At 37.6% G+C, this 21,700-nt stretch overlaps 1 protein-coding gene across 1 annotated transcript; it reads right to left on the bottom strand.

The window, feature by feature from the left end:
- Positions 1-2,829: 2,829 nt before the first annotated feature.
- Positions 2,830-18,115, bottom strand: ltb4r2a (leukotriene B4 receptor 2a). The gene is made up of 5 exons (XM_084107546.1): positions 17,834-18,115; positions 7,597-8,202; positions 4,185-4,385; positions 4,067-4,107; positions 2,830-3,986 (listed from the first exon to the last, which is right to left on the bottom strand). The coding sequence occupies exons 2-5, from the start codon at positions 8,191-8,193 to the stop codon at positions 3,680-3,682; spliced, it is 1,146 nt and encodes a 381-aa protein (XP_083963672.1). The 5' UTR covers positions 8,194-8,202; positions 17,834-18,115; the 3' UTR covers positions 2,830-3,679.
- Positions 18,116-21,700: the final 3,585 nt, after the last annotated feature.

Here is a 21,700-nt window from a genome sequence, read left to right on the forward strand (position 1 = left end):
ACTGGAGTCACATGGATTACTTAAATGATGTCTTTACCACTTTTCTGGGGCTTGAAAGTTGTTTTTGCGTAGCTGACTATGGAGGGGCATAAATCTCTCAGATTTCTTTGTCTGCCTGCTCGACCAAATGGTTGAGCACATTTTGAGTCTCTATATTTTATTGAGAGGAGTACCTAACTTAACTCAAGCTGATTGAGTAATCTCTAGCATTTGGTTGAGGTATGTTATGCCAAAAAAAAGCCAATAGATGTCACAGTGTCAATCAACAGCACTTGTCACAACACTTCCTCAAACATGGATTTCAGAAACAAACAACAAAAAAATCACTCCTGCTATGTGAACTGTTTATGGTGAAATTTTGCAAGGTAAGCATATTTTTTGACATATTACACTGTAAGAGGCCTAACTTTACAAAATTATGTTACTTGGTGCCATGAAAAAACTTTAGTATGTTTTTAATAATTTTTCAAAAACATGCTCAACCAAACGGTTGATTTGTCACATAATGGTTAAACTGTTTTTGAGAATGGACATTAAAATGCACTATTAAAACTTAAAACTATTAAAATTATATTAAAAAATATAGACCTTAGTTTGGTCTTGTTTTAAAGAAAACTCTCAGCAGATTATTGCTGACGTGAAAGCACAAAAAATGAAAGTATGAAAAAGTAAATAGAAGTTTAAATTTACAGTAAATCAAATATACTGTACTTAATATTTTTTCTTTTATATAAAATATTTTACAAAATAAACTTTTACTATAAAAGTTGATATCACAAAAATTGAAGTTCCCATGAGATTTTGTTTGGGCGCATTACCAAAAATAGCCACCGGGTGACATACATTCCATTGAATTTAATTGTATGCATTCTGCCGTAACAAATAAATACATTTCTGTCCAAATATCACTTATGTCACAAAATATGGAACCTTGAGACTCAAACCTTTCTGACAATATGTGTTTTGTCAAGATTAGAAAAGGTTTTGATCATGAATTATGGGCTAAGAAAAAAAAAAACAATCCTGTAGCTCTACCACACTTGACGGCGTGTTTCCTGAAACATAAAGGCCTAAAATGCCATTATATTACTATCTTTTGCTATTTCTATGTTACTAAATAGATATATATTCTATAAAGTTGGAAGCTGGTAATGCTGTTTGTGGAGTTGTTTAAGCCTCCTCTGCTGAGATCTTCAGAGATTTAATGTCTTCTTTTATCTTCATTTGATTTCATCTAAGACTGTGGCTGAAGTCAGTTGTAGTTTCTGTTCTTGTTGTTTCTCTTTCCTTCAGTGATTCTGCTTGTTAACAGCAGGTGTTCAAAATGTTCAGGAACGTCATACTAACTTTTAAATGGCGTTTATTAACATTAAAGAAACTGGGCATTTTTATGTTCTTGGAATGTTACAAATCAATGTTCCTAGAATGTTAATAAACTTTTTGTTTTTATGGGGATCATTTTGACAGTGGCGTCGTCTGTGCGCGGAAAACTTAAAGGAAAAACTTCTCAGTTTTGAGCACATTGTTGTCGTGTAAACGAACCGTAAGTATTGAATTATTGGATCTTGCATGTCTACCAAGCTACCAGGGAACGTTCTCAAAACTTATGGATTCTTTACCATAGCAAAGTCTCTGAGATCCTTGTACTTCTGGAGACTCCAGTTCTGGAAAATGGTGGCACTGGAGACTAAAGGGTTTCTGATGGTTTCACACTTACTTCTTCACCTTAATTCATATTGTTTTAGCAGTTAACGTGTCTTTTCTTCTTGGCCTGTTTTTGTATGACCCCGCTGAACCAAAGAGTGTTTTCCTGTCCACTGGTTACGCAGACATTGTGCAATTTCTAGTATTGCATTAGTATTGCATCCTTCTCATGAGAATTTAATCATATTTGACTTTTCAGAGTTAAATCTCTTTTTTGTCCCATTTTACCTGTAAAGGAAAACCTGCTTAATAATTATGCACACCTGAATATTAAGTGTATAGGCATTTTTTTTCACCAAATATCAAATCAAATCTAAACCTCTGTTAATTCTCAATGAGAAAAGAGAATTATTCTGTAGATGTCTGACAGAAATAAAGTCAGTCTGTTTAGTAATAAGTGAAGCTGGTAATGCTGTTAGTGGAGTTGTTTAATCCTCCTCTGCTGAGATCTTCACAGATTTAATGTCTTCTCTTATCTTCAGTTGATTTCCTCTAAGGCTGTGGCTGAAGTCATTTGTAGTTCTTGTGTTTCTCTTTCCTTCAGTGATTCTGCTTGTTAAAAACAGGTGTTTGAATGTTTGAAATAATGTTTCAGGAACATCATACAAACTGGAAATTTTTACATTTCCATAACCAAAACTAAATGTTTGGAAAAATGTTTTTAGAACAAATATTTGTTAGCTGGACCACAATTGAAGTGCTCCAGTTTATCATTTCATCTCTCAACTAAGCTCACAAAACACACACACACACACACACACACACACACACACACAAACAGGCGCACATATCTTTGTGGGGACTCTCCATAGACGTAATGGTTTTTATACAGTCCAAACTGTATATTCTGTCCCCTTACACTAACCCTACCCCTAAACCTACCCATCACAGAAAACTTTCTGCATTTTTACATTTTCAAAAAAATATAATTTAGTATGTTTATTTACCCATTTCCCTCATGGGGACCGCTGGCTGGTCCCCACAATGGAGGTGATCTCAGGTTTTACTATCCTTGTGGGGCCATTTGGTTCCCACAATGTAATATAAACAAACACACACACACACACACACACACACACACATAAAAAAAAACCTAATTTGGGCCTGAGAAACAGGGAACATTGATTGTCATGGATTTCTCTTTATATGTTCTGCTAAGTATTTATTTGTACTCTGAGTGCAACCCTTGTCAAATTATTATTAAAAAAAAATTAATATTAATTAAACATTAACCAATCATACAGCACTGGAAATGTAATGGAAAAGTCATGAAAATTCATTTTGAAAAGAAAATAGGAACTCGATGCCCATGCTGGTTATTAGGCCTAATGACAGAGTTCCCTCTCAAATCTCAGTACTCGACCAAACTTCTCTCATTGGTCAGTCTTGAATCTTTATTTACAACTAGTGATTAACTTTCTGTCATTTCAACAGAATTGAATTGAAATGTTACATGTTAATAGCCAAATTCCCCAACATATCTACTTATTCTAAATGTGATCAGCATTTGCATAAGAAAAAAACTGATAAACATTTGCATAAGAAAACACAATTTACACACTAACAACACTATTTACAACCATGCAAACCATTTTGAGCAAGCGGGCTGTTCCTGTAGCAGTTCATCTGTCTCTCAGTTGTGTGACGCCCTCTACTGGGCAAAGACATGAAGCAGATCTTTGAAAGTGCTGGAATAAATACAGCTTCCAGTACTCTGTGGTTCATGTGTCTGAACCTGTTCCGTGTGTAAAGGGTAAAGACCCTGCGGCTGCCTCAGTCTTCAGTCAGGTGATGGTTTGAGAGTTAGGCACTGGGCTCCTTGTTCTCTTGTGGCTTTTATTGGTACACAATTGGTACACAGTTTTTATTTTATAAAATAAGCTTGGATTCACTTTCATCTGTTACAAAAACACAAGCTGTCTTGATTTAACACTGGAAAGCGCAACTCTCAGAATTGAATTTCACAGCCATTCGCTCACTTTCCTTTTTTCTGCGGCACAACTTTAATAATGCAGCTCGCGTGAGGGGTGGTGATGGAATCGGAGTCTTTGTCTTTGAGACTTCCTCCTTCATCGGTGTCCTTCTCTCGGCTGTTCTGATTGCTCTGGCGGATCTTTGTCGAATAATGCGCCGTCGCCTCGAACAGCCGCGCCATGAAAGCCAGGCCTTCCCGTCGGATGAACGACTTTCCGGCGAAGGTGTAGAGGATGGGGTTTATGCAGCTGCTGACGAAGGCCACGGTGGAGGTGAGCGCTCGCAGCGACTTGGAGATCGTTTTTAGTCTGTCGGAGGAAGAACAGAAATGAGTTTGTAAATTAGCCGGTGTTACTGAGCGTATGAGCGTTTTCTAAAAGTTACTCACCCTTCTTTTGCAGAACCTTCTGGATGTAAAGCAGCAGCCACCTGTGTGAGGAAATCATTTTTAGAGCATTTTCACATTTGAAACACTTCTGATTAAGCGCTTGACGTCTAACACACACCTGAATCATGTTTACGATGTGGTACGGCAGCCAGAACAGCCCGAAGGTGACGATGATCACCAGGATGAGTTTCTCGCTGCGGATGCGTCTGCGAAAACGCGTCTTGCGGATTCTGCGCAAGACACACACGTAACTGCCTATGATCACACTGTACGGCAACAAGAAGCCCAGCACCGTTTCCATACCGTACTGCATCACCACCTACAGATGAACAACAACGGTCATGAGATATAACTTTAACTTTCTATCCATCAAGCAATCATGAAAAAAAGTGTCTTGGTTTACACAAAAATATGGAGCAGCAAAACAGTTTTAAACATTGGTAACAATAATAATAAATGTTTTTTGAGCATCAAATCAGCATATTAGAATGATTTCTGAAGGATCATGTGACTGAAGACTGGAGTAATGATGCTGAGAATTCAGCTTTGATCACAGGAATAAATAACATTTTACAATATATTTCCATAGAAAATGGTTATTTTAAATTGTAATAATAATGCTACACAGTATAACGTTTTTTACTGTATTTTTGATCAAATAAATGCAGCCTTGGTGAGACTAAAAAAAAAAAAAAAAAAAAAAAAAAAAATTTTTCCCATCCCAAACTTTTGAACGGTAATGTATAGAAAAACAGGCACATTCCAGCACTTGTAGCATTACAATCAAGATAAAATGGTTTTAAATGGAATTTTATCATTTGACTTAACTCAAATTACTAACACAAATATTGTAGTTTAAAAAGAAAAGATAAAGGATTTGTTTTCCTGGTACAAAAAATAAATAAAAGTTTTGTTGACTCAAGTCTGGAACATTTTTAGAGAAGCGTCATCCTGGATTTGTTTATAGAAAAATATTTGCCGGAAGGTTTGTTGGACACACTTCAAACATAAAAATAGATCTCTGCCAAATGTTTTTGGCACAAAACACTGTGTGGCAGAAACATATGGAGAAGCTCTTCACTGACGTGAAGGTTCAAACGGCCAGATCAGCAGGAGAATGATATAAAAGCAGAAGGGCCCAGTTAAAGCCCAACCAGACTGCAGTCCCTTCCAACCTGACAGAGCCAGAGCAGTTTTTCCAAGGAAAATTTCCAGACGTTACAGCGTGAATGTGCAAAACTGATAACATTCCCAGAACCCTGAGCTGCAGCCAAAGATGCTTCGACAAGAACTGATGCGTACTTGCAACCAGCAGATATTGCTTGAGGCTTAATTAACTTTTAGGTTACACCAAAACAATATTTTGCACATTCAAACATGTTATCAAACTCCAACTCGTAATTCCAGGTTGTAAAGCTAGACAATGTGTAAAAAGTTCAGTGAGGTGAAAAATACTTGCAAAAGACCCTGGACACAACACAGAATAAGTTATATGTGCCTGTAACTTTTTCAAGTTACAAGAATGAACTTTTAAGTGTCTAAATTTGTATTTTGTGAGAGTTATTAGAACTCTCAAAGGGGGAAATGTTGTATTACAAATTTAAATCTTTTAATTTAGTTTTTTCCACTGCAATAGTATACAAACTGATAAAGTTTAGTAGACTTATTTCAGATGATTATTGAGTCTCCAGCAAAAGTCTCCTTTCCTGCCAGTCCTGTTTTCAGATCACTGAGATTCTCACCTTTTGTCTTTAAAGGACAACTCCAGTGAAAAATGAACCTAGGGGTAATTAACACATGGTTACCGAGTCGATCGTTCCCTGCGATGCGTTTTCATGAAAATCGAATGTATAGAGTTTAATCTTTAAAAACATATTAGCTCATAACACTAGTATATGGGGCACAGAGTAAGTAAAAATAAATCGCTAGTTAATACCACTAACAAGGCTCAAAATAGCCTCACACTAACACGGTAACATAATGAGGGTCCTTACATGCAAACCGAAGCATTGATAACTTTGTAAGTGTACAGACAGTTTAATAAGAAGATACTTTATAAAGACAGTACATTACGCGTTTACATGCAGGATCCATTTTGGAAAACAGTCTCGACTAATCGAGCCACGAACGCCGTGCTACGTTAGATTTCACAAACGTAATTCCTATTGACCAGCTATCCTATCGACGGCGTTCGTGGCTCGATTAGTCGAGACTAGTCGTTTTCCAAGATGGATCCTGCATGTAAACACGTAATGTACTGTCTTTATAAAGTATCTTCTTATTAAACTGTCTGTACACTTACACAGTTCTCAATGCTTCGGTTTGTATGTAAGGACCCTCATTATGTTACCGTGTTAGTGTGAGGCTATTTTGAGCCTTGTTAGTGGTATTAACTAGCGATTTATTTTTACTTACTCTGTGCCCCATATACTACTGTTATGAGCTAATATGTTTTTAAAGATAAAACTCTTTACATTCGATTTTCATGAAAGCGCATCGCAGGGAACGATCGACTCGGTAACCATGTGTTAATTACCCCTAGGTTCATTTTTCACTGGAGTTGTCCTTTAATGGTTCGAGCCCGTAGCCCCAGGCGCACCCTTTGTCTTTAATGGCTCGAGCCCCAGCCCTAGACGATGAATCGTTGGGCTGATTGGATTAGCACATATGCGTTTGAATAGTTATGATGATTGGATTGAGAGTCTGGAGTCTGGGTTGGGTTCCTTAACCTGTATACTCATTTACATGCTTTGTTTGAATTTGTCTCCACCTTCAAAAGTCCCTCCTCCTAAAATGCCTATAAGACACCATGTACAGTTACATACTTTAGATAATGTTGGAAGTACTGCAGCAACGTACAGCGGAGTTCTCAATAAAGAATAACTTCTGTTAAACGCGATCCCAACTGTCTCCTGGTCTTGCGTCAATGAAAGAAAACTTTACAACACCCTGTAATTGCATCAGTCACAATTTAACAATGACAAAATACAGCAGAACTATATGTTTATTATTGTCGCTGTAGTGAATGTTTATGTATTATGAATAAAACACAATAAGTTTATTTTCACATGAGGATAAATTATATTTTAAGATGACTTTTCATCATCCGGTCATCTCATATACACTACTGTTCAAAAGTTTGGGTTGGTTATACGTTAAATATTTTTAAATGTATTTTATTCTCACCAAGGCTGCATTAATCTGATCACATAAAATATTCTAGTGTTCTATTGGAATGTATTGTAAGATGTAATTTATTCCTGTGATCAAAGCTGAATTCTCAGCATCATTTCTCCAGTCTTCAGAGTCACATGATCCTTCAGAAATTATTTGAATATGATGATTTGATGCTCAAGAAACATTTATGATTATTATCAATGTTGGAAACAGTTGTGCTGCTTCATAGTTTTGTGGAAACCGCATTTTATTTTTCAGGATTCTTTGGTGAATAGAAAGTTCTGACTCTTAAGGCACTTCTTGAATAAGTGTGTAATGCTTCGGTTTGAAATATTAGAGCAGCACAAACTCACATATCGTGGTTGTGTGTGATTGCAGTCGCACACAAAAGACTCCGTGGTGTTATTTCCCGTGGTCCTGAAAACCAAAACGGGCACTGAGAGTCCCAGAGCGAGAACCCAGAGTCCCACCAGGACCCGTGTGAGCGCCCGGGGGTCCGACACCGCAGCCACGCGTTTCGGCCACACTATCGCCACCAGCCTGTGCAGACTCATCAGCGTGATCAGAAATATGGAAGCGTACATGTTGGTGCAGCAGAGGTAGAACAGCACTTTGCACAGCGCCAGACCGAAGATCCAACTGCGCTGAACCAAATAAACCACGAAGAAGGGCGTCAGCAGCATGAGGAACCCGTCGGCGAAGGCCAGGTTTAGGATCAGGAGGGTGGTGACGGAGCGCCGGCGAGTTCGGGCCAGGACACTCCAGACGATGAAGATGTTCCCGGGAACACCGAGGAGAAACACGAGGCTGAGGATGGTCGCGCCGGAGATCACCCCGACTTTGTTGCTCAAGATTGTGTCTGAAATCCGTGATGTGTTTGAAAACGTACTGGGGAGGGCAACTGGGAATAGGGACGGAGTGACGTGTTGGAGAGGAGAGTTTAAAGCCATCTCTGCAATCTGAAGAGGAAAAGAAGAGCATCGTGTCAGTGAAGAGTGAGAGTGTGAATTGTAAAACAAGTCTTGCTGGTTTTAAACACTGTTTATACACACATACTGGTTGTGGCATTACAAAACGTTAATTCAAAAGTTTGGAGTCAATATGATTTTTTTTTTAAATGTTTTTAGAAGAAGTCTCTTACAAGGCTGCATTTATTTGATCAGAAATACTGTAAAAACAGTGAAATATTGTTACAATTTTAAATAGGCATTTGAATATTTTCAGGGGCCAAGCATCCTAAAACACTACATTTTGAACTCGTCCTAGACGGTTTGTCTGATTTTCACCAAAATTGGCTCACATCATCTTCAGACCATGCTGGCATAAAAGTTACTGTTTGATAACCCCAACCGTTCTTGAATAACGGATTTGACAAAGAGCACACCAAATTGGATACAAGGCTGTATCTCTGCACCGCTTTAGCGAAACGAGACTTGTTTTGCTACAGGTCATAACGTGAGGCTACATGTACCGTTTCAGAAAAGCGCCATTTTTGCTCACAACTTCTGAACTGATCTTTTGATTCAGTGCAGCATAACAATTCAACTGATCCCTATTTTTCCCACATCAGCCATTCTGAATTTTATCATTAAATGCTGAATTTTATGGCCGCATTAGCATATTGTTATGAACTAGGTATGTGTCATCGCGACCATGCCCTGAAGGTACTCAAAAAGTTTCAGAACAGCACCACCTTCTAGTCAAAATGTATAATAAAATAAAAAAACTGCTAATAGCTTTTGATTCATTTTCCTTTTTTAATGAAACCGGTCTTTATTGATTCCTTGAGTCATACCGAGGACAGTTATACCAATTATTAGCCTGGTCCTACCAGACTCTCATACATTTCATTTGTACGGAGAGTCTGGCCTCTCCATTGACAAGCATTAACTTCCTTGAAGGCGGGTACTCTGTTGAAGTGTAAAACTATTGGATCTGCCCAGAGCCACTCTGGATCTGACATAACTAATCGCTAACGTTTGGTCGTGGCGTAACCCTACAACTCAAACTAGCGCACTTCAACGTCATCGTTCTTAGCCAATTCCTCTGTTCGCTGATTGGACCGCCAAAATGTGACCGGAGAAAACCCAATAATATACCGCAAACCCAGACGGAGTACTGAAGGAAAATGAAAATTGAGCGGAAGTACGTAGGAGGGCAGAGCCAATTATGCCATATTGAACTTGCTGTCCGCCATTTTGAATCTCTTTGAAAACCTTTCAATATCCTAGACTGATTTTCACCAATCGATTTTCTGTTACGTACGCCAGGTGACTTGTAAATGTGAAAAAAACTGTTTCCATTGCAGCTTTGCGAAATATTCATTTTTCGAATTGGCTGAAAAACCACCTCATGCAAGCGTAACTTTTTTTTTATTTTATTTTTTTATATATGGGAGTTTTTGCTAAATTGATGTGTTTCCATTGGGTGTATTTTAAATTCACAATTTAAATTCTCGCAGTTTGAAGGATGATGTAAGCTATTGTCTCCACACACTGACCTCACAAAATCAATTTGGTAACAGCACCACCTTGTGGTCAAAAGTAATAAGCATTTTAATCATATTGCAAGTTTCAAAATTGTGCAATCAACTGGAAATGCCACAAAATCTTTGATACACTAATTTCAAAAGCACACAATTTTTTCCTCATCACAGTTATTTGATGGAGCATCATTTTACTGATCAACTGATATCCTCAAATGAACTTCTAACATGTTTAATTTAATTTGATAATGACTTCCGCTCAATCTATGTTTTTGTAAGTCAGTAGATAATAGTATAGCTGAGCAATGACACTTTTCAGCAGTATTGATTCTGTTTTCCCATTAATTTCTTCCACAGGGAAAAAAAAAAAAAAAAAGAGAGATTCAATAAATGAGATCTAAGCCATTAACCAGATCAACCAGAGATGAATCATGACATTACAAATGTTGAAAATATGAGAACATCAGTAAAAAAGACAAAGGTAGGCCTACTTTATATGTTTTCTGCAGGAATGAAGGATTAAAGAATTTCACATTATATGATATTACTGATTACAAAATTTTTAAAAAACATTTTCAATTTGCATTTTAAATTTCCTGCACAATATACAAAAATATAGAGGTGAGAGTTTAGTGAGACTGACTTTGGTTATTAAAGTGAATCTTTACAAAATGAAAGTTGAAAAATAGATTCAAGAGAAGCATATAACAACATTTATTAACAGCCTCCTAGGTCATGGTTGGTCTGTCTTGAAAGGTTTATACAGAATCATTAAACATCAATTTCTCTAGGCCTATGTAAAAAACAAAACAAAAAAAGCCAAAAAACCGAACCCTAACACCTAACCATAACCTACCAGTCTACTGACAGTCTACTAATACTCTAATGACAGTTAGTTGACGTAGTTGAAAAGTTACTTATAGTTAGTAGAATGTCTAAAGTGGACTATCGAAATAAAGTGTAACCTTTTATTGTATTTCCGGTACGGATGACTCGTTGGTGAAGCCGTTCCAGGTTCTATCCCGCCCTAATTTAACATTTAATTTGTATTAACCAAAATTGCAGATGGACATCGAGAGCAAACACGTTTGTTTGCATTTTGAAGATGCTTTAGATATGAGACGCTCATAAAGAGGGTGTGAGCTACCGTAAATGACGTCTGTGTTCTTTAGATAACAGTGGCGGCCGGCAAAAAAGCAGACGGAAAAAAAATAATTTCCACAGAGCCACTTTACTGTACATTAGTGAACGCATTAGCACACGGCACACGCTGACAGGCTCCCTGATGCATTACAAACACAATGTTTAGCTGAAGTGATTACAGGAGTCTGCGTAACGTGATCATTATCTCATCTCACCAGATCTCCGATCGCATCGGCCAAATTCAATCTGACCGCAAACCATCCGTTCAACAGGCACCAGTGCGGTGTACACCGAGTGAAGGAACACAGATGACCAGAACACAGATAAACTGCAGGTCCATTAGAGGCCCTCGGGGAGAGGAAAGAGAAGCAGAGCCAGGAAAGGAAAAGCTTAGAGAAGTACAAAGGCAGAGCGAATCTGACGTGAAGAATTGACAATGAAAACCGTGCCAGCTCAAGTCTTCAGCGTGTGAGTGTGGAGCCCCTTACACGGCCACAATCCGTGTGTTCATCACTACAGGAAGTTCATGCAGGAAATGATTTGTGAAACTTTTGTGCTGACTGAGTTTTATTTATTTTTTTACTAGAAGAATCTACACATTAACAGTCAACATAGTGTCGGCCCAGATCCAGGCCACATCTACATGTGGATTCCACGCGTACCAGATGTGGGCCGGATCTGGGGCCGACACTGTGTTTCTGTCTGGGATTGAAGCATCATCTCAAAAACTTTCAAACTCTTCGCAATATCTTTGACATCAGGCACATAACCACTGGAAGATATTGAGATATAGTTAAAACCAAATTCAACCAAACTCAACCTCTATAATAAAAATCATCAGCTTTTAAAAACACATACCGATTTCAGGAATTGTGAAGTTGCTCATAACGTGTGCGATTGTTCTTGTGAATTGTTCTAAAGCAAACACATTTCTGGTGAAGTATAGTTTCAGAGGCCTTGCTTGAACATTAAATCAACTGTACAAGAAAACAGTGTTCAAATACTTGCTAACGACTTTGGAAATCATGGAAACAATGTATAAAAATGTAATAATATTTTTAAACACTAATTTTAATTACAAGAGATATATTAGGATAAAATAATTCCCTCTATTTCAATAAAAATGACAGAAGTTCATGTAGAATGATATAGGGAAAAAAAATTACTTGTAATGGACAGCTCAAATGTTTAATAGTTTAGAGGTTTAAAATACATTAAAAAATAACTAAATAAAAATAAATATAAAAACACACAAAGGTGCCGGTAAAAATTAAAAGTACAACTAAATTAATTTCATTTTATTTATTTTTAAAAACTTTTTTTTAATTATTTTTATATTCATATGCAACCTTTTAAATTGCTGTTTAAAACAAATAAAATAATAATAATTCTGTAAAGCACTTTGACATACAAGTGTGCCATAAAATGTGTTATAAAATAAACTTGCCTTGCCTACAAAAAAAAAATAGAAAAATATTGCGCAACTTTAATAGCAACAGTAAAGTCAGCAAAATAATGAAATAACATGGAATTATGGGAATGATGTGGTGGCTAAAACTTGTTTCACAACTGGAAACTCTTATAAGTGAGCTTCTTCTCTCTCTAAGAACTCATTCTAGGATGATTTAGCCTTTTCTAGAACTACTGAAGTAGGAACTTGATGCTTTAGCTCTATGCACTTCAAACTTTCCATTTAATAATAATAAAACTGACTTGATTTGATAAGCACAGGCTATGTTTCACAGTTTATTAAACAGAACTGATGTCTGCAAGTCAAAAGGCCTTAAAGATCATGAGAAACAGATTCAGGTCTGTTTAAAGTTGTGAAACTCTCTAGAGATGACATTCACAGGGCTAACCATATCTCTGCAGCAGAGCAGACCACATTAGAGATTTCAATCAATCACTGTCCTGAATCCACTTCAAATTTATTTCTGAGGAACTCAGCCTTTTTTCTTCGGCTTTTTTTTTATTTTATTTTTTTTCTGCTGCCATGAGTTTTAGAAATGATGCTTGTTTAAGCAGTCTTTATTTCCTCCTGACCTTTATGTGTGTAGTTTGTCAAAAGGGCGTTTGTTTTTAATCATCATTCAGTGATGAGTTGTCTACTCTAGCATTAATGCTGCAAAGCTATTGTGGTCAGATTTGATTATGATGCCAGGGAAGATTGCTTTAAACCTACATCACTTCTGTGAAACACAAAAGGGGATTGTAAAAAAAAAAAAAAAAAAAAAACTTTCAAATTTTATACACATTCAAATATGGAACATCACAATCAGTTACTACATTCTGTTTTGGTTATGGAAACGTTAAAAGTTTTCTTAATGTTAGAGGAACGTGGTTTAAAAGGTTAGTATGATCTTTCTGAAACATTCGTTCAACTTGTTTTTTTATAAATAAAAAAACCTCACAATTCTTGGAACATTGATTTGTAACATTCCAAGAACATAAAAATGCCCAGTTTCTTTAATGTTAATAAACGCCATTTAAAAGTTTGGGCCAAAAAACAGATTTAACTCGCACTGAAAAGTCAAATATGATTAAATTTATATTCATATGAAACCTTTTAAATGGCTATTTTTTATTTATTTATTTATTTATTTCTGTAAAGCACTTTGACATACAAGTGTGCCATAAAATGTGTTATAAAATAAACTTGCCTTGCCTACAAAAAAAAAAAAAAAAAATTGCGCAACTTTAATAGCAACAGTAAAGTCAGCAAAATAATGAAATAACGTGGAATTATGGGAATGATGTGGTGACTAAAACTTGTTTCACAACTGGAAACTCTTATAAGTGAGCTTCTTCTCTAGAACTCATTCTAGGATGATTTAACTTTTTCTAGAACTACAGTAGGAACTTGATGCTTTAGCTCTATGCACTTCAAAAAAGAGATTTAACTCTGAAAAGTCAAATATGATTAAATGCTCATGAGAAGGATGCAATACTAATGCAATACTAGAAATTGCACAATGTCTGCGTAACCAGTGGATCTTTGGTTCAGCGGGGTCATACAAAAACAGGCCAAGAAGAAAAGACACGTTAACTGCTAAAACAATATGAATTAAGGTGAAGAAGTAAGTGTGAAACCATCAGAAACCCTTTAGTCTCCAGTGCCACCATTTTCCAGAACTGGAGTCTCCAGAAGTACAAGGTTTCAGGATCTCAGAGACTTTGCTATGGTAAAGAATCCATAAGTTTTGAGAACGTTCCCTGGTAGCTTGGTAGACATGCAAGATCCAATAATTCAATGCTTAGGGTTCGTTTACACGACAAGGCAAGGCAAGGCATGCTCTTATGCCGCGTACTGATGACGCCATTGTCAAAACGATCCCCATAAAAACAATTTTTTTAATGTTTTTAGTTGAAAACGGTGTCGTGAAAACAGCCCCTAATAATAGCTTATGGTTTGTTTTTTTGTTGTTGTTGACTGCTTGACTGCTGGTTTTATTGTGTGGGAAACATCTTAGATTAAGATTATGTTTTTCCATTGTGTTGCACAGAAGAAAGAAAATCATACAGGCCATGACTGTGTGACTGAGACACAATTTTGATTTGTGAGTGCACTGTTGTGTTAAGGTAATGCATCATCTAATTATAGGAGACTGGGGTTGTAACACTCAGTTTAACCAATATAAAAAAAAGCAAAAAGGGGTGAATCATTATCATACATAAAGAGAAGGAGGGATGTGACATGACAAAGACTGAAAAAAATAGAAAAATGTCGGTGTAAAAGCCAATTGTAAGAGTGATTAAGACACACGGCGTCTACATTTGAACATTTTGCCTATGAAAAAAAGTAGATTTGCCTAACAAATAAATAAATGTAGAAACTTTACACTGTTTTCTATTAGTGTTGATAAACTGTACAAACAATGTAATTTTGTTGCAGATAAAAGTCAGAAACTATTCAGTGAATAAAAGGTAAATACATCAGTATTGCACAATCATAAGGTATAAGTAATTTCTTTGTAGTCATGGAAGTTCATGGGAAAGTGGGACCGAAGTTGGAATTACTGGAAATATTTGTCAACTGTGACTGCTTCCTGATAGCGAGACCAGACATGAACACTGCTAGTGTAAATATACTCCAGATATCTTTGATAATTCCTTCCTTATTTCACCAAAACCAAAGTCATACAAAACTGTGATAAGAAGGAAGAAAGGAGGGATGATAGTGAGATTTGCTCAGGTAAAGTTCAACACGCTTGGATTGACTTTCTGACATTCCCAATTGAATGTGGCCAAGTCTTTGCAGAGTTTGTCTAGCGCACGTCTCGGAGATTTGACACTGTCTGAGACATTCACACCCAAACACAAACACACCCTTTGGTGAGAACGGGATGGAGTAATGAGCGGCTGACTACACCTGTACACACAGACCTGATTCTGAATCAAATCACAGCACGTACTCAACACACACGCTTCACAAATAAACACACATGTGGCTTTGTGCAAAGCTGCGGACGGATTACTTGCATTACCAGCTTTTACAGGAATAATTACAGTGTATATTATTCCTGTTTCCAAATCAAACCGTTCAGGTTAAGCAGATGTTGTATTGCAAAGCACTGAAAAGGAAGTAGCACGTCGTAACACGCTTTACACACATGACGATATTTAAATGACGTGCGCAGAAAAAAACCCGATGTGAGATGTGTGCGGGCATGAGCCACACTTTATCCTGGTTTGCTGATAGTGATCGCACTAAAAAAACAGCACTGATATCGTTGTCTACAGGCCAAATATAGCACAGATTGCACACCGTGATGCACAAATACACCTGGAGCATACAGTGAGGATCATATCATGATCCAGATTTATGTACCATGGTATTTGTAGGTTTTTGTTTTTGTTTTTGTTTTTTTAAATAGTATGCACATTTAATTTGTGCATGCATGCACATTAGTCTGCAGATCTATACTGGTTAGTGCTACTTTTACTATGTTTAACTAATTACACTTCATTATCACTGTTTATATAGAGTGATGCATTTCATTTTAATGGCGTATCATTGAACGTGTTTACAGGCTTTTTATTGCAGCACACAGGGAGTGTTAATGTATTTACACAGAAAATACCAGCGAGCCTTACTCATGTAGTCGAGCTGGTCAGGGTTTCTTAAACTCACCATGAAATCAAATTGTAGAAATATTATTTCTTTGCATTCTTCATTTGTTCTCGTCCCAGAAGCACTAGCAGTTCACTATTGCAACTGTTTCATGCCGACTTTGAAGTTTTTTGGCTTTTACTGTAATATGAATATGCTAGCCATACTGTTATCTATAAGCTAGTTTGCTCCAAAACAATGACGAATTTCACATTTAGAAGATATAAGCGTTCAAAACTTAGTCTCTCACTTCAGCCAATATGGATCAGTGCACTTTAACTTCTCATCAGATTTTCTGTCCAATCAAATGCTCTCTAGAATCTGAAGCTCCGCCCCTTACATTATAAATAGATGCTGAAGCCAGTTCACAGATTGACTATTTTCTACATGGTGAATGGCACATAGTGCACTGTATAGGGGATAGGGAACGATTCAGACAGTGTAAATATGCTTTCCATTGGGGCGAATGAAGTCTGGTTTGACGTTGGTGTCACGCAAACTGCCGCAGAGACACGACACACAGAGCGGATCATATGATGGAGTCGCCGCTGACCAGAAAACGTATCAGACGCATTTGAATTCTGCACACAATGCTGTATTTTAAAGCAATATGGAGGAGATTAGGAGGAGAAACGGTTCGAGATCAGGAGATAATTGTGGCTTTACTGAACTCAATGGCTCTGGCCGAGCTGTGATGTAAACTAAACACTATTGGCTATTTACAAATATATATATATTCTAGTGACCCCATATCCCCCAACCCCCAAAACGTCCCGCCCTGTCATCCTGTTTCATTGGACATTACATCAACACACTTCAGTGGCCCTTTAACTCTGGACCCTGTTTGATCTGTGTCCTAAGACATTTCGAAATATGTCAGTGACACACCTCCTGAATCAGCATCCTGCGCTCTACAGATGCTTGTACAAACGTGTGTTAGACTCAGCACACACATATAGGCCTACACCTCTTATAGGTACTAAAGTAAATGAGGACAAGCCATTGACTTATGTTGTGTGTAAATGAATACAACCTTTACTTTCGGCGATTCAAAACTTTTCACTGTTGGTATCACTCTGTTTGTGTCTGCACTTTTCTAGTGAACCCCCTCCCCCCACTCACTCACTCACACACACACACACACACACACACACACACACATACACACACACACACACACACACACACACACACACACATGCAGACACACACAGGTGTGTAAACCTGAAAATTGGTTTCATAAACCACATATGCCAACACACACACACGCACACACACACACACCCGCCCTGTGTTCCTTATTGATTGGAAATTACATCAACACACTAAATTACGCCACACTTCAGTGGGTTTTTAACTCTGACCCCTGAAAATCATAGTCTTGCAGTGTTTATCTCCAAACCTGATTTTAGTAATCCTGAAGACCTTGCTTGGCTTGTTCAGGTGTTTGATAAGGGTTGAAGATAAAGTCTGTAAGGACCAGTTAAATAAAAATGAATAAAGTTCACTTAACCTACTACTAAGAATGATTTGTGCAGTTCAGATGGTCAGTGGCACTAGCAACGTCAAGACATAGGTTCGATTCCCAGAGAAAACACATACTGTCAATATGTTTACATTGAATGCTTTGGATCAAGCACCTGTTAAAGGCAGACATGTGCATTTGTATTATACATTAAAAGACAGATATGGGACTGTATAGATCTACAGTGAATACAAATGAACTAAAGAAGCTAATTGACCATGCAGCTCTCTCAACATCTCTGTCGCTGTAATCACAATGATTTTTAATAATTAACAGTGAACTTCAAACGGAATGACAGACACAGATATGACATGAAACAACTCTTACCGTCCAGGACTTCCAGAGGCTGAAACACCGACAAGAGAAAGCGAAGTTTATTCGTTCCCTTTTCTTTTTTTTCTCAGTTCCTCCACAGGTGATTCAGTGTTTCCTGACTCTCTCGATAGTCAACATAGTTCTCCGACTCTTTTTACATTCTCAGCAGCCTCATGTCTCAGCGTGTAATATATTCTTGCTCCCCCCCCCTCTCTCTCTCTCTCTCTCTCTCTCTCTCTCTCTCTCTCTCTCTCTCTCTCTCTCTCTCTCTCTCTCCCTCTCTCTCTCTCTCTCTCTCTCTCGCTCTCTCTATAAGGAGAGGTGGAGTTTCTCTTTTCTGCCTTCGCCTTATCTTATCATTTGATCTGTGTCCTAAGATATTTCGAAATGTGTCAGTGACACACCTCCTGAATCAGCATCCTGCGCTCATACAGATGCTTGAACAAATGTGTGATAGTTTGGTTAACCATTTATCATTTAGTGACCATTTATTTTTTTTTATTTTTTTTTAAGGAAATATTTGTTTGTACATTCATGGTGTTGCTATGGCACACTAAAGGCAATAGTGTCAATTTACTGTTAAAAATTAAATTCAGGTGATTTCAGCAGAAATTAATTGTGTTGTTCTCTTTTTATATTGGCCCATTTTAACTGAATGTTGTTCCGTGGTTTAAGAAGGTACCTGCTGATACTCTAACTCTCATAATTCTAAAACAATTCACATAAAAAAAAAAAAATAAAAAAAAAATAAAAAAAAAATCTATATATATATATATATATTAGACATGTGCCAGTATTCGGTAATGCGATAAATCGCGGTAATGAATATGCACGATAATATCGCGGGCACTTCAAAATACCATGAAAAATAATAGATCAGAATTTATATTTATAGAACGTGCATTAGCTTATTTTCCATCAACCACTTAAACAAACACTGCGTATATGCTGCGCGAAACACGTGCGCACTCTGATGTAAACAATCCCCACATGTAGAAGCACTGTGTGCATGCGGCGCAGTGCACACTTTAGTCTAATGTAAACAATCCTCACATGGAGAAGAAACATGGTGGAAGGAGGAACGCTGCCGTCGATTCATCACCCTTCTAAAAGCAGGGCTGTCAACTCTATGCATTCGGCGTGAGATTCACGCAATTGACACTTCTCACATGCTCTCGCGCCACACATCCATTTTCTCACACAGTGAAAAATCGCGGAGCAAAGAAGACACTGACACCAACAGACTAGACAGAGCAGGTTACTTTTGATATGAAAAAAAATTCTCAGCTCTCAGTTTCTGTCCATTTTATTACGAAATTCAGACAATAAATACCGTTTTGGCGCTTGTAAATGTGCAGGATACGGGTGTTGTGCCAAATTTTGACCCCCTGCCAAATTATTACCCCCCTCGTTGAAGTCAGTACTTGATTGCCTAATCCTGACCCCACCCCTAATCCTAACCCCATCCCCCCTCCCCCACAACTAATCCTAAACCTACAAATGCTAGGGGGGTAATAATTTGGCAGGGGTCGAAATTCAGCACAACACCGGCCGTTTCTCAATACCAAGTATGCAAAGTTGGGTAAATCTGAAAATGGTAGTGCAGGGTATTGATATTGTCACTCAGCTTGCTCTGGCGACCTCGGCTGTATCTCATATAACGAAACATGTTATAAAACACCAATCTGCCTCTTTTCGTCTTCATTTGAAAAATCTTAAGAGGAAGAGGAGGAGCAGGACAAGAAAGAGGAAGAGGAGGAGGACAAGAAAGAGGAAGAGGAGGAGGGCAAGAAAGAGGAAGAGGGGGAGGAGGGCAAGAAAGGAGGAGGGACAATATTGCTTGTGATGTCGACGAAGTGCTCTGGCCTGGCCTGACCCAGCCCAAAGACAAGAAGCAGCACACTGATCATGTTTACTCCTTTGATTTTTGTCCCTGTTAGTATTGTATACTGTAGTACAGTGCATTGTAGGCTGTATACTGTACAATTAACACATTGCATGGCCCTGAACATTGTGCTTTCCATTTGTTAACAGCACTGACTGCTCAATAGATTTTGACTGGTTGCAGGTTCATATCAACAAAGAACAAGAATTACAGTATCACAGAGACACAGGACAAGTTTGTGAGATGCAGGGTACAGTTCTGTAAAAATAGGGAGAAGGAAGAACAAAAAAAATAAAATTTGCAAAGCAGAGTAGTAATTTCTGATCAATTTTGAGCTACTATGATAGAACATGTTTTTGTTCATCAAAAGACAATGACGGAAAAATATGAAATTTGTTTTGAGATTACAGTTTTTCTCGATTGCTTAAACACTATAACCAGGCTTTTGAACTAAAATTTCAAAACCATAATGCCATTTATCAAAAAGCACACGCATTTCACTAAACTATAAACACTATTCCCTGTTTTGACACATGAGTCAGATTTGTTGAACTGTCACTGCAAAACTCTACACACAAATCCCTTCATTTCTCATTGCCTAGACCATGTTGTCATGTATAAAGCACTAGCATTCAATATTGTTCACTCAAGTCAGCACAGCTTCAGCTCAGTTAGCACACAATTACCCAGGTGGAAACACTAAGAGTCAAAATTTAACACACATCAATCAGAACCTTCAATAGATATATAAAAGGGCCCAAATCAATTTATTGCGTTTTGGAACAATGGATCCAAAAAGACATGAAGGAAGAGGGATAAGAATGAGGAGGAGGAAGGGCAAGGGCAAGAAGACAAGCAGTCCCAGATGAAATTCAAGCCACTCTAGTTGCCCATGTCTTTATCAATGGTATGACTATGAGGGAGGCTGGGCTATGAGTAAGGCCAAATTTGAGTCGCTTTACCATCACCTCGAGAACCTTCAGGGAGGTGTGTTGATAAACAAAATTCTATCACTGAATAAGAGACAAACATTTCCAATAGTCTTTGATGAGGTTTATTTTCTTGCAAGAAAAGGCCAGCAGTCGTACAGTCACACAGAGTGGCTGCAGAGTGTGACAGTGAGGGGAGGGCATCCTTTCTCCTTTATAGTCTTGACTCCCAGAATATTATCTTTCTAGGCAAATGATGGTATTTCAACCATATGTGGAACATTCTTAGACGTATCCATCATATTGTATCCTTGAGTGGAGGCCCTGTCACGTCCCAACACTCTTTACCATTCCTATACAATTCCATATTAGAATATGGTTTGTGTGTGCTCTTTTACTGTCATATGTTGGTCACACACATCTTACTGTAAGTAAATATATATAAAAAAAAAAAAAAAATAGAGGAGAGAGTAAAAAAAAAGAGTAAAAAAAAAAAAGAGTAAAACAGGAAAAAAAAAATATTTTTGTGTGTGTGTGTGTTTTCTGTGTATGTATAAAAATGTGCCAATGTATCCACTGGTTGTGTCTTTTGTGTTCATCATGTGAAAAGGTTTGTGATGGGGGGAACCACAAGCAACATAACTTACCAGTTTTGGAAATGTTGTTTTGAATTTATTGCACCTGTGTCTTAGACTATGTTGTAGTGTGTGTGATTTTGAGGGCTTGTGTGTGTGTCTGAGGGCAAAGTTTGGTTTTTCAGCAAGAGTGAATGGTTTTGAGAGTAGAGCTTCATTTTGACCTGAAAATAGGATGTTTGGGGAATTGGGTGAGACGTTATGGATTTGTGTTTACAGTTTTGAGAATACGAGGCATAGTTTCAAGAAATGTGTTTAAGCAATCGAGAAAAACTGTAATGTGCAAGGTCACTCACTGTCCAGGACCGCGATTGTTATTTGCAAAAGTTAATTTTAACGGACGGAACCAGATTGGCGGACCTGTACACGCTCAGTCAATGGACGATCTGACAGGATTAACGTTAACGCTACCTCCGGTTGAGAAGCCTGC

Source organism: Abramis brama (assembly GCF_963993115.1).
Source record: "Abramis brama genome assembly, chromosome: 3".
Lineage (NCBI taxonomy): Eukaryota > Metazoa > Chordata > Actinopteri > Cypriniformes > Leuciscidae > Abramis > Abramis brama.

Bases quoted from the DNA above. Each gene is read 5' to 3' on its own strand.
- ltb4r2a (XM_084107546.1), bottom strand. From the start codon at position 8,193: ATGGCTTTAAACTCTCCTCTCCAACACGTCACTCCGTCCCTATTCCCA. The intron at 4,386-7,596 runs GTGAGTTTGTGC...GTTCATCTGTAG, and splicing joins ATCACACACAACCACGATAT to GTGGTGATGCAGTACGGTAT. The intron at 3,987-4,066 runs GTGAGTAACTTT...TTCCTCCGACAG, and splicing joins GAAGGTTCTGCAAAAGAAGG to ACTAAAAACGATCTCCAAGT.